The 13,394-nt window shown below is 34.5% G+C and overlaps 1 protein-coding gene across 1 annotated transcript in view; it reads left to right on the forward strand.

The window, feature by feature from the left end:
• The window catches only part of LOC103779034 (activating signal cointegrator 1 complex subunit 3-like), a gene marked incomplete at both ends in the record, with an annotated part of 25,654 nt that extends 18,874 nt beyond the window's left edge, over positions 1 to 6,780 (forward strand). The window contains 2 exons of the mRNA XM_008946653.1: positions 5,979 to 6,179; positions 6,640 to 6,780. Coding sequence (XP_008944901.1) covers positions 5,979 to 6,179; positions 6,640 to 6,780 — 342 coding nt within the window. The remainder of the gene's footprint in view (positions 1 to 5,978; positions 6,180 to 6,639) is intronic.
• Positions 6,781 to 13,394: the final 6,614 nt, after the last annotated feature.

A 13,394-nucleotide genomic window follows, 5' to 3' on the forward strand; every position in this document is an offset into this window, starting at 1 on the left:
GCCACAGGCTGGGGGGCAGTCTCCGCTCTGGCACACCTCCCCCTGCCACTGTCTTACTGACTTCACTGTCCACATAGTTGTTTTTCTCACATCCTTCTCTCCAAATTAAAGTTGCCCAGAAGTCCCCTCCCCCTACCTTAAATATGTTTATCCCAGAGGCACTGATTGGCTTGGCCTTGGCCACAGGTGGATCTGGCTTATAGCAGGGAGCTTCTAGAAACTTCTCATGGGAGCCACCCCATAGCACCCTCCCCCACTACCAAAACCCCACCAGACAAACCCAGCACAGAGGAATAGTGGGAATGTATTTATTAAAATGTGTCTGTATATATATATTTATATACAAAGACATATTTGTGTGTGTGTGTATGATTGTTTATGCATACATAATATGTTTTAACCAACAACGTTCTAAAGTACAGCAAAGGGGAAAGATGTCCTAGAGATTATTTATATATCAGGACGAGTGACATCTGAACTTTGTTTCCTGAATTTAATGGTTTTTCTGTGAAACACCATGGATCAGTAATGCTATTAGCAGTTAGATCAATTATCTTTTTAACTAAAAATGAAATGGAACAAGTGACTAAGAATGGGATTCGTTGCACCTGAAATATACAAGATACTTGGATTAAAATATGTCTATATTAAAAGGCAATTATATAAATAAAAATAAATAAATTATAAGGCAATGAATAGGGAAATGCTGGAAGTATTAAATTAGCCTGGGAGTGCAATGGGTTATCTTTATGATGAATAGGTAGTAATCTTATTATATTGTTATAGTGTGACAGAATTCATCATTATAAAACATTTTAGGTGGCTTTATGCTATGGAAATTAGTACAGGTGACTAACATTTCCTTATTTCAGGCCATGAGAAACTTGTATGAAAATTGGAAAAATGAATATGAACAAGCCAAAGTCTTTTTCAGAATGAGGAATACAAAGAGAATGTCTCAAAGATAAATCAATGAAATATAATGATTCTAAGGGTGCTAACACCCAAGCGTATTTTCTGGATACATTGCTAGGAATTAAATGCAGTTATGTTTTGGTTTTTGGTTTGTTTTTTTTTTTTTTTTTCCCTTGTGTTGCTCTGGATAGATTAGTTAAGACATATTATGCTATGATTATGCTATGTCTATGCATGCCAAGACTGAGTTTAGAAGCTGCCACTAAAATGCTGGCATTGTAACTTACAGCTGACTTAAGAGCACACTGGGCCACCAAGTGAAAATGCCTGATACTGAAGTTAATTGCATCTGACAGGCTGTTTCTGTAAACTAGTGTTAATGCATAAAGTGATACAGAGAGTGAAAGAAGATCTCAGCTTTTAATGGAACTTGTAGTGAGCACCCTTTTGTTCTGGGTGAGGGAGAGTGCTATAGACCATAGAATACAGCAAGTTGCACAGATGAACTGTGGTAAAGAAGTGAGTATCTTCTGTATAATACTTATTAAACCCTGTACGAGTACATGGTCTAGCTAATGAATTGTGTGACTAGAACTCTGCCTGAAGTGCTGATGGCGAGTCCTATTTGGAACAGACACTGTGTTGTGGTTTGAGGCTTGGAATGGGGTCGTGACCTTCCAGCAACTGGGAGGACCCCGGGTGGGTGTGAAACCATTGTATTCCCGCCCCTTCCCACACACACTCTGATAAGAGGCAGGGAGTGGTTTCTTATTTCACTCCTGCCTTGGAGCTCGGAGAGGAAAGTTCTCCTTTCACTCCGTGGGACCCTGGAACCATTTCTGAGGGTTTTGTATTATTCCCCTAATCTTTATATATATTATTTTCCTTACCTCCCTTTTTCGTTTTCTGTTCCTTGTTGAACAATATACTGCATTTTTTTTTTCCAAAGTGTCTCTCTCTCTCTCTCTCGGGGGGGAGAGAGGCGAGTACATAGTTCTGTTCCGTGTGGGTCCTGCCCTGAACCCCTTTTTACACGGAACCAGGACACACTGTTACTGTCATGTTGCTAAAGCAGTTGTGTCTCTGAGCTGTTACTTCTCTGCAGACTGAATCGTATGGACTCAGTAATGAATTTTACTGTAATGAATTTAACAGTTTCATCCTATTTTTAAATCGGTGTTAGAGCACCTACACAAAAATGGCTTTTTAATGAAACAACTAATTTAGAATATCTTCGTTAAGTGTAATCTCATTTACTTGTAAATGCATTACTTGTAATAATATATTTCTTGGGAAAGAATTGGAAGGCTTACTGGTAGAAATAAAGGTTTTATACATTCGTATCAGAGCTGTCTTAAATATGTGGTTTGTGGAAAGAGTTGCTTTTCAGTGGTCTTTAACATTGATTCATGCTTATGTAAAAATGGCACCATTTTAGGCATGAAATTGTGTTTGAGAAATGCACTCAGGTTGTGTTCTGCTTAAACTTATTTTGATTTGTGTAGAATACTAGGGATAAATCAGCTGTGGAACAGAAAGCTGAAAAATGTTGCATCTCATTCACCTTCATTAAAAATCAGATTATGCCATCCAGTGGCTACCAATCCTTTAAATAAGAAGGGATTTCACTGGTTTATCTGAAGAAGAATTGTCTGTAGAAGTCTTGACTGATGCTAATATGCTAGAGGGGAAAAAAATTGTTTTCGGCCTTCAAACTAGGCAGCTTGTGCAAATGACAGATTAAAAAAGCAAATCTTCTGGTATGTTTGTCAAACTGGAGTTCTCTGTGTACTGTTGAATATCTGTCTATTGTTCTTTTTTCTTTAAGGGCAGAACTACTGATTTTTGGATTATGCACTTGTATTTAACTGATATAAAATGAAGTTGTTGGGAAGAGTAGCCTGTAATATTTTTTTCAACCGAAGGGGGAGCTGGTTTGAAGAAGTCTTGAGATGCTGTTTTTCTCTGGAATTCCTTTTTCTTGTAGCTTATTCAGTCCTTGGTATGTTCCTGTAGAGTCACCTTTCAAAAAAATATTATACATTGACTGTGTATGCTGATTGTGAATGTTGCATATTGATTTCTCAGTGCCTGCATTTTTTCTTTCGAGTTACTTGAAAATTAGTGTGTTGAGTGAATGTCTAGATAGATTCTGGTCAGAATATATTTATTAAAAAAAAAAAAAAAAGTGTACTTCTAGTTCTTACTCAGGCTTTTATGGGTTTTATTTTTATTAATCTTTATTCCACTGTTAATGTTCTTGTTTCAGTAGGATTAGCATCTTTCCAGAAAACAAGCCAACATTTGTTTTTGTAACTTGCTACACAGCTTCCTCTGGTGCTTCTGGAACATGTTTATTGCTGCTTACCAAGTAGCAACAAGTGGTCTTGTTACTTTCCAATAGAAAAAAGAAAACAATTTATTTTTATTTATTTAAATACTTTTTTTTTTTTTTTTTGCTAACAATTGCATGTTGCATGGCTATAACATATATACTTTCTTCCAAATGTAGTGGAAAAAGGTGTCTTACACTGCCCACTAAGAAAAGCTAAAACAATATATCCCTACAGGCAGTAGTGTAAGGGAACACTTAAAGACATAACTTTATTTAGAGGTATTAACCATCACATAACTATAAGGAGAACTGTGTGAAGCCACACGCATTTGATTCTGTGACTGTGAAAAATTCCCATCATTCTTTTCTGAAGATACTTACCCTGGAATTCATTCGGACAACTATATTTCTACTTTTGTTTAGAAACTGCTTCTGCAAATAATATATGTTATATACATGCAATGTAGTGTTTTCTTCAATTCTGTAATCACCAGTTGTGTTTGTGAGTTTCGCTCCATAGATCCTTCATTATAAGCACCGTAAACAGTGTCTATCAATGTGAACTTTGCAGTGTTTATAATAGCTTCTAAAACCAATTAGATGAAGTGACAGGCAAAAGGAAAAATAAAACCATTTTCAAAGAGCTGTCAAGAAATCTCAAAATGAAGTAACAGGCAAATGAGAAACCTCAAATGACTAAGGAGGCCATAAAAATAGCTGATTGAACCCTGATAGCACTAATGTAATCAGCAGGTTTCCAGGAAACCCATTAACACTTTATAATAGTCTCATTCATGAAGATGAAATGAACTTTGGAGATGACACACCAACTAAATGTTATATATACAAAACTTGGTGAGAAAAATAAGCTTTTCCCCTACAATCTTGCAAGCAGAATAAACTGTGAGAGAACATTAATAGTGGCAAACTGTTATAATCCTGAAATTCAGCCACTTAAAAAAACTGAAGAAACTTGCTGAAAAGTACTGGAAGTACTTGTGCTAGATACATTTAATTTTCTTCATCAAAGACAGGAAAGAGTTTAGATTAGACGTCTGAATAGATTTGAGATATGTCAATCCCATAAATAGAAAAGTGTTTCACAAGACATTTTCCACCTGAAAGCTTCACTAAGACAAAGCACATTTTCCTAAAAGAAAGTGTATTGATTATATAGTATTTTCATTGACTTAGTGTATCAATGAACATTGGGGTTTAGTATTTAAAGACTTGTAGAATAGAACTACAGCTGGACAATCAGTAAGTAGGTCATTCCTCTACATTTGAGTAGAATGTTGTCATGTATTGTGAAAATGGTGTACTAACCTAAATTTGTGTTTTGCATCTCAGCCTCTCACATGAGAGAAGATCTCACATCCAAGAAGATGCAGCAATAGCTTAACAATTGATTTGAATAGCTGGTGAAGCCCTCATTTCTAAGTGTGCATTACTTGAGGTAGTAATAGATCAGGTCCTGCTCAAATAATTTGCTTAGTATTAGAAAGAATATTACTAGTATTGGAGAGGCTATTATCATAGCACATGACTGTAAATTGCCTAAAGCACTCAGAATAATGGAATGGGGGACCTTCAGAAGGTGTTTTCAGGACTTTTTTATGGTGAATTTGTACTTTTGTGGCTTCCTACAATAAAAATAAAAGTCATAATAATAAAAAAAAAATTAGTAAGATGTTTTCTATGATTATTAGTAGCAATGAAGGTAATTAAATCTGTAGAAAGGAAGTATTTGTTCTGTAGTGTCTTTTAGGTATTTGTGAAAAGTGACTGAAAAGGGGCAAGTTTATTAGAAAATTAATTTTATATCTTCAGGTCTGTTCTTCAGCTGCAAAAATTTTAGCATCTTCAGATGCAGAAATTCTGTCTATAGCAGTTCTTTCTTAGTGAAAATCTCATTTTTCAGAGAACAAGAGGAACAAAGTATCTTTATAATTGGTGATTTGTACTTTATAAGATGTAAACATGCATTATACTATAATAACTATAGTTGACTCTGCTAACTATATAATTTAATTTTATTTAAAAATCTCGAAGTTTACTTGGGACTGCTCATGCAAGTTTTCTATTCCTTTTGGAGGCTGAAGTTTTTTATACGTATTGTCAGAGAAAGATCTGAACAGTAACGACTGCAAGACAGATTTCCTCAAGCAAAGAGAAGGTTGTCATTGGATTTGTGTGTGTTTGCATAATTAAACTTTATTACACAAAATTAATTGAATAATTTTTTTAATCATCTCTTTCTTCAGCAGGTTCCTGTGTATTGCTGCCACTTCTTCCATTAAAGTAGCCTCAGTTTGTCATCTTAAAGATGTATATTCTTCTAATCTGACTATTGCTGTTTTGCTGCTGTTTAATTATTATTAGGTCATTATTTTACTGTATATCAATTTTAGTCACAGTCTTTATTAAAAATAAATTAAAATAGCATGGGGCTAAATATTTTAGTTTACTTCAGCAGATGTTATCCTGCTAAATTTTGTTTTCCTTACACATTTGTATTTGAGGGCTGGGTCGGAATGGTTGCCTCAGAATAAAGACCTTGGAATAATAAAAATATTTCAACAGACATTCTAAGTTCTGTTACGAGGTGTTTTTTTCTTGTGATTATGCATTTGAGTGTATCTATATATGTAGTACATATATAGAGAGTTGTGTGTGTGTGTGTATATATGTGAAAAATCAAAAATGTGCGTGTTGTTTGTTTTAACAGATTGGACAACTTGCTTTTAAAGGCATGAAAAGACTAAACCGAATCCAGTCTATAGTTTTTGAGACTGCCTACAACACGAATGAGAACATGCTAATCTGTGCCCCCACTGGAGCTGGGAAGACAAACATTGCCATGCTGACAGTCCTTCATGAAATTCGCCAGCATGTCCAGCATGGTGTCATCAAAAAGGATGAGTTTAAGGTAGGAGTTTAATGAACCAAGTAACAGCTTTTTAACTCATAAGGTAAAGCCCATTACGCATTATGCATGGAATATGAAATCAGGAAGTTTTCAAGGGTATTATACTTTTTCAAGGCAAAGATAAGGCTAGTTTTGATTTACTTCATTATTGTTAAAGCTATTCTTATTTGTGTTCTAAAAATCTTATTATGCGAGTAAAAAGCTATGAAAACGCATTTAGCTTTGATGCAGAACCAATTTTCAAAGTGATGAGGCTGTATAAACAAAATCCATTGTCCTTTAAACAGCTGCACACTTATCCAACAAAGATAACTACTTTTCATATATCACTATTAAGTTTTTTTCACTGTGAGCGCCCGGCATCATATTTCACAATAAATTGTGATTTGTAATGGTTGCCATGAAACAAACAACACTGTGGGGTTTGCTCATTTATCAAGCGAGTGTCCTTTTGGTGCAGATTGTGTATGTGGCTCCTATGAAGGCGTTGGCAGCTGAAATGACAAATTACTTCAGCAAGCGTCTGGAACCACTAGGCATTACTGTGAAAGAGTTGACTGGTGACATGCAACTGTCAAAGGGTGAAATTCTGCGGACACAGGTATGCTTAATATTTTAAAATATTGCTCTGTGTGGGTATTCATACTTCTTCATAGGTACGCTGTTCTTCAGACTCCTTGTATAATTGTTGGTGAAGCAATTAAGTCTGTAGTTATACTGGCTATGTTCCAAAATGTGGCTTTCAAGTCCAAGTGATTAAAGTGCTAATACATCTGAAATACGTTAAGCTCACTTCATAGGCTCACTACACTTTTTGGTTTCTTTTACTTAGACGTACTACAATGGTGACCCACTTCCGTATTAACTTTGCATTAAAATCTTACCTGATTTCCAGCTTGTGAACCTTAGTGGGTTGTGTTCTGCCCCTTAAGGATTATAAACCAGGTGGTGTATGTTTGTGTTTGCAAGAATTTAGGATTCCTAATTTCAGATTGGCTATTCTTTAGTAAAACTACCTTTGAAAGGTTGAAGATCTGGTCTGAAAATGGTAAATTCTGAATGAATTTTGAATGCTGCAACATTGCTGCAAATACATCAAAATAATACTTCCATTATGTTTTATTTTAAAAATAAAATATATTAATAAAGCTCTAGTTTCTTGTTACTGGCTGATCTTTTTCCTTTTTAAAGACATGTGAGGAAAACTGTAAGATGTTGCTGGCTTAAACATTTAAACGTTCATAGAAATGAATAAAACTTGCTTTTCTAACCTCGTAAATAGTATTGCATAGATAGAGGATTTTCTGTTTTAACAGATGCTTCTTTGCACATTATTTCAGGCAAATACTGTTTGTGTTAGTGAAATTTAATTTTTTTTCCAAAATATTGAGATACTTTTAATCTTTTCTTACATTAAGTTCCTTATAATTACCCTTCCTCGTCCTGCGTGGTCCGAGAAACAGAACTAAGCTTGGTTATTGATATGAACATTTATAAATGTAACTTGTGGTAATTATTGATTCAGATGAGTTATATTTTGCCAGTCTTAGCTTTGATGCATTTTACCGTTTTTTATGGCAAGACTAGAGAAGACTCTTCACATGACAAGAAAAGATGTCTACATGTAATTAATAATAAAGAGGGACTAGTGCAGTAATCTAGTATGAAGTACTGGGTAGCAATCTTACTAGAAGATGCATATAGATACATATTGACACCTGCAGTGACAATACTGTGATAACCGGTAAATAACAAAGCAGTATCAATGAGTAACAGCAATATCACTGCTACTTTATCAGAATTACTTTGCCACACTGTCTGCCTAAAATTTGGGTTTACAAAATAAAAAAACCTTTCAGTAGAGTCTTCTAATAACTGAAATTATTTACAGACAGCAAATTATGATTTAAAATTACTTTGTTTTCACAATAGTCTTCTGCTAGGGAACCTAATCAAGCAGGTCAGAATTTTAATAGTGGGAGAGCATGTGTAATCCCTGCCAAAACTGAAGCGACAGTGGAGAAGCCTGTGCTGAATGTAACTACAATGTGCAATGAACACAGTGAACGTAGAATGGAAGAGTGCCATTTTCTCTTGCTCTCCTAGACTGAAACGTAATTTGTAAAATCTCACCCCATTATTAAAATCCTGCTTACATCCATTAAAGAAGTAAGGAAAGAAGGAAAAACAAAACAAACAAAAATTTTAAAAAAAAATGCAAACCATTTTAGGCGTTATCAAGAAATGCCTGTGGAAAATAGTTTACAAAGTTGAAATTTTATTACCTTCATAACAATAACTTATTTAATATGAGCAAAGTATTAATTTAAAGCAAGCTAGTAACCTAAGTGTAGAAGGACTGTCTGCCTTATGGTGATCTTCTATTTCAGTCCAAAATACCATTAGTAGCGTAATTTTTCATTTTCTTTTGGGGAAGAGGCTAAAATAGTTTTATGTATAAAAATCAGTAAGAAACGGCAAGGGGAGGACCTAGGTAAAAATAATTTATTTTCATGCTGTGGACTCATCTCATTTCTTTGAAATTTATGGGGTTTATATGAAAATTATCTGCAAATGGTTTCTGCTGTTTCATATATACTTCATAGGGTAGAAACACTGATCGGAAGTGTAGTGTATTTGTACTTCCTAAACTTTAGGGGGGAATGGAGGCGGGAGAAAAATATTCTTCAGAAGAGGAAAAATTTGGAAACCATTGCTATTTGTGACCCAAAATTTATTTCCTAGGTTTTCAAAGTAACTATATTTCAACGCTTGATTAATTTTCAATTTTGCTTTTGTATCAATACTAGTTTTGTTTCTTTGATCTTCAAACCATTGGAAAACTTAAAAAGGCAAATATATATAAAGTCCAAAAATTCTGGGACTGTCACAGTCCCAGCATATTCATTCTTTCTTTGTTTTGTTTGTTGTAGTAAGTCTTTCCTTATGATTAGTCAGAGTTGTAGGAGGTGCAGAGGAGAGGTAACACCAAACCAGGAGTGACTGATGTCATTGAAGCTACTGCTCTTGCAAACTGTGCAGCACAGCAGTGGGCTTTTTTTTATCCCTGATTATCAAAGTGCACAGAACATATGCAGCCTTATTATAAACTGAGCAAAAAGCACTTCCTTGTGCTGGATCTTGCTTATTTGCATGTATTGTTTCCCTATCAAAACTCATGAGCTTCTTAGAGCACCCTGTCTAAGCAGGTTTACCCTGGGTTAAACTGATTTTTGCTTCAAAACTTTACTTGTCAGCCTCTCTGGTGTATACATTTCTCAGACAGGAATACTCTGATACGTGTTGCTGCTTTATTTGTAGTTTCAAAGTTGTTTTGCCAGTCATGACCCTGCTTGCTAGCCTTTACTAGTGTAATAGATGAAGTGCCCATGTTTGCCAGTAAAGCATCTTTTCCTGTAAGAATTAACATTGTGTCCATGCATCCACCTGATATAATTTAAATACACAGGCATAGTATGTACATAGTATAGGGGATAGAAGGCAGGAGTTGGATTGTCAACTGAAGTAGATGCAGACATTTCAGATGGGATCAATGTTTCAAAAGATCTCAGCTGATACTTCTAGGAGACTGAAGGCCTGATATAAATCTGTGACATTTGGCTTCTGCCTCCTTTTGAGCAGTTACATTTTCACCATCCTCATTTTTGTTGGTCACAGTGAAAGATGTAAACATGAGGTGATTGTCAGGTATTAGAAGCAGCAATTCAGTGACAATTCTGATAATTTTCTCCTTCCTTTCCATTGTGCATTCTTCATACTGTGCTTGTGTGTATTTTAATATGTGAATTTTGTAAATCTTTACATGCATTTGTTATGTTTATTCTGGTGAAGAAAAATTGCTTTCTCTGAGAAATTGCTGTCTCACTTTTCAGGAGCCCTCCCTTAATGCACAGTAGAGTCTGCTTTTATTAATTTTTCTGCACTTTTTAAAAGATAAAAACACCAGCCAAAAAAAAAAGTAACGAGTAATGTAAATTGGCATTCTTTTTATGCTGAAATAACAATCTTTTAAATGTTTTTATAATATATGCCCATTAAAAAGGTCTGTATCACAGTTTTGCAGCAAAAACTTTCTCTGTGCTTTGCATGCTGTCATTTATATTCATCTGGAAGGCATCCATGTCTCTTGCTGCTCCGTACTTTTATGGTATTATTGTGAGATGATTTTACTTCTGTGTCATTTTGTACTATCTTTTGACTATCGATTAACAGTACTATGGTTTCAATATGTATTTCAGAAGCCAAGCTTTTTTAAAAAAATATTTCTAATATTACCAATAGTGAAATTGCCTTTTAAAAAAAAAAAAAAGTAATTGTTTTAGTGACTCTTCAGTCAGTCTTCTAACCTCCTACCCACATCTTGTGTAGTGAAAAGCCACAGCTACTACTTATCTATGATATGGCATGAATGTTAAAACTCTTAAGACATTTAGACTCATAAGAATTTCCCTTCATGTTTTTGTGAAAAGGAGGAGGTGTAAATATTTAACATGTTGGTCTCATGTGTCAGATAGAAAAGGTCCAGGGCCCATTACCAAAGAATTTGTACATAAGTAATTGCTTCACTGAAGCTGGGAATGGAAGAAAAAAAAATTGTTAAATCAGTAACACTAGCTGTTGTACTGGGTTTTGTTGAGAGTTTATCTTATGGTATTAAAACTGTTTTCATAGTCTAAATAAAGATAAAGTAATTTTTTCCTTTTTTTTTCTCATTAAAAAACAGTCTAAAGAAGTTTATTTCTTTCTTTTTCTTATCGTCTCTTTTCTAAGCATTTTTGTATGCTTGACCTATTATTACCTAAGCATGTTTGAATTCTGACAATACTGTTATCTAGGAAACCTGTTACTTAGACATCATTTAAATTGCAATGATATTAAGTATACATTAGCCGTAATCTATTGTTTGGTAAGCTGGTTTGTTTATATTGACCTGAAATGGAAAATATTACTAATGAATAAATTGTGTATTTAGCTGTGTAGCATTCAAAATATCATGAAGTGTTCTGTTAGAAGGCAGTGAATTATTTGAGTGTCCTCATGGACTTTTTTGAGTGTGCGTGTAGGTAGTTACTCAATCTTTGCTTTATACAGTCTAGAAAATGATAATTTTAAAATCAACTTGTGGGATTTCAGCTATCTTTGACCTTGTGTTTGCAATAAATATAGTAATAAGAGTTATCTTCTGAAAGTTTGAAGAATACAGCTGGGATTGGAGCAGTATAGACTTATGATGTAACCACGAAATCTGCAGACACTGCCCTGCCCTGTCCACAGCGTCTCATGAGTTGGTGATGCCTTAACTTGTGCAAAACAATGGTAGCCTCTAGGGAGCTGTAGAAAGGCCTTCTGGCCTTAACAGTTAGTAACTTTTAAAGGGAGTGGGCATCAAAAAACATGTAGGAGATAATTTCTTTTTAATGATTTTGACATACATAACATGAAATGAAATTAACATCCTTGGCATAGCACAGCGAAAACTTCTCAAAGTTCCTTCCACCTATGTAAAATGTAAAAATGAATTTTTAAAATTGCCCCGTTAAAGATATTTTATTTTCTTTTTAAGAGAAGCTATTTTACTGCTCTCTTGCATCTTCAGTTACTGTGAATACTCCTCACCCTTAAACTAGTACTTCAGCAGTTTTGTACAAGATGCGTTACACTCTAATCCTTGCCAACAGCTAGTGTCCTAATTCAAATAAGCACATATAAGTGAGACTGACATTTTAAAGTTGAAATAGATTTTCTGTCATGTTTTTGCGTTATTTTCTGCCTCAGACCTGCAGATGTAAGCCAAACTTCTTTTATTGGTCCTACGTCTCTTGCTTTGCCTTGAAGACTGACAGACTGTCATGAGCCTTGGTTGCTACAGATAGATCTTGGTGTTAAGGCCAGATTATTAGTGTTTTCTGTGTTGCTAAAATTATGTGGTACTTGAAAACAAGTCTGGTCAAATTTTGAAAGCAGGCTAATTTCCCCAATCTTTAAACCTCTGTATATCTCTTTGCCTTTCTTCTCATATTCTTGGAGTTAAAGGGATTCAGATAGCAGGAGAAGGAATTTTATTGTCTTTTAAATAAATATTATGGTAAAATGAATCAAACTATTATTGTTTGAATAGTCCTGATTCTGCCACTTCAAAACTACTGAATACTTTTTTTTGTAACTCTCCTGAAATATAGATTTATTTGTTTTAACTGAGGAAAGTATTTCCATTTCTGTTATTGTTCTTGTTGATCAAGAAACTGATTATACAGAAAGCAAGGTTGTTCTTTTAAAGTACAATATTGAATTTTCTCTAGTGTATACATGGTACTAAACTACTTCAAGTTCTACAGTAAGAGATTTATACATTTACTGAAGTGCAAGGCTGTGCCTGTCCAAGTGAGCCTGACAGGCTTCACAGAAACAGACAATGCTAAAACTTTTAGGTTTCTGCATGCCTCTGGGTATCTCTTTTTTTTTTTTTTTTTTCCATGAATTTGCTAAAAATTAATTGCATGTCCACTTAAAGGCGTATCAGAAGCAAACAGTGTATCTGACCTTAGTTTACTTTTAGCCTAAAGTGCTTCTAAACATTTCTCCTCAATACGAATAGGAAGTGGGAAGCCTAGAAATGCATTCAACTATTTTCTTTTTCTTAAAAAAACACCTTCTTCATAAACTTTCATAATTTCACAACTCTGAAAAATTCCAAGATGTTCATGTAAATCAAATTCAAAGTTTTTAATTTGTTGGCTGTCATATCCTACATCAATGAAATACATGGAGGTACAAAGTGAAAGAGTAAACTTTTTATCCATGCAGCTCAGTCTGGGAAAAAAAAAAAAAATGGGGAGGAGGTGTTGGTGAGCATAGTCCTGGTAAACCTGATTTGCATTGTCAGTTAGAAAACGGGCACCTAGTTGTCATATTTGTTCTCTGCTCGTTAGCCTGTGTAAGCTAAAATCACAGTTGCTTTCAGAGTTTATTTTTGATGTTGCTCACAGTTTTTGTAAAAATCTTAACATTTTCCAAAGAAACCATTCTTCAAAGCTGTAGATTTGAGAAGTGATATCACTTCCATTTGCTAAGTGCAGAACATGCTGAGCAGCTTAAAAATGTGAATGATTTCCAAGATCTCAATTAGGGAAAAAAAAATTCCACCAATAACTAAGCAAGTGTCTTTTCATTAACTTATAAGCACTTTGTGTTTGG

This window comes from Merops nubicus, unplaced genomic scaffold (genome assembly GCF_000691845.1).
Source record: "Merops nubicus isolate BGI_N331 unplaced genomic scaffold, ASM69184v1 scaffold20590, whole genome shotgun sequence".
NCBI lineage: Eukaryota > Metazoa > Chordata > Aves > Coraciiformes > Meropidae > Merops > Merops nubicus.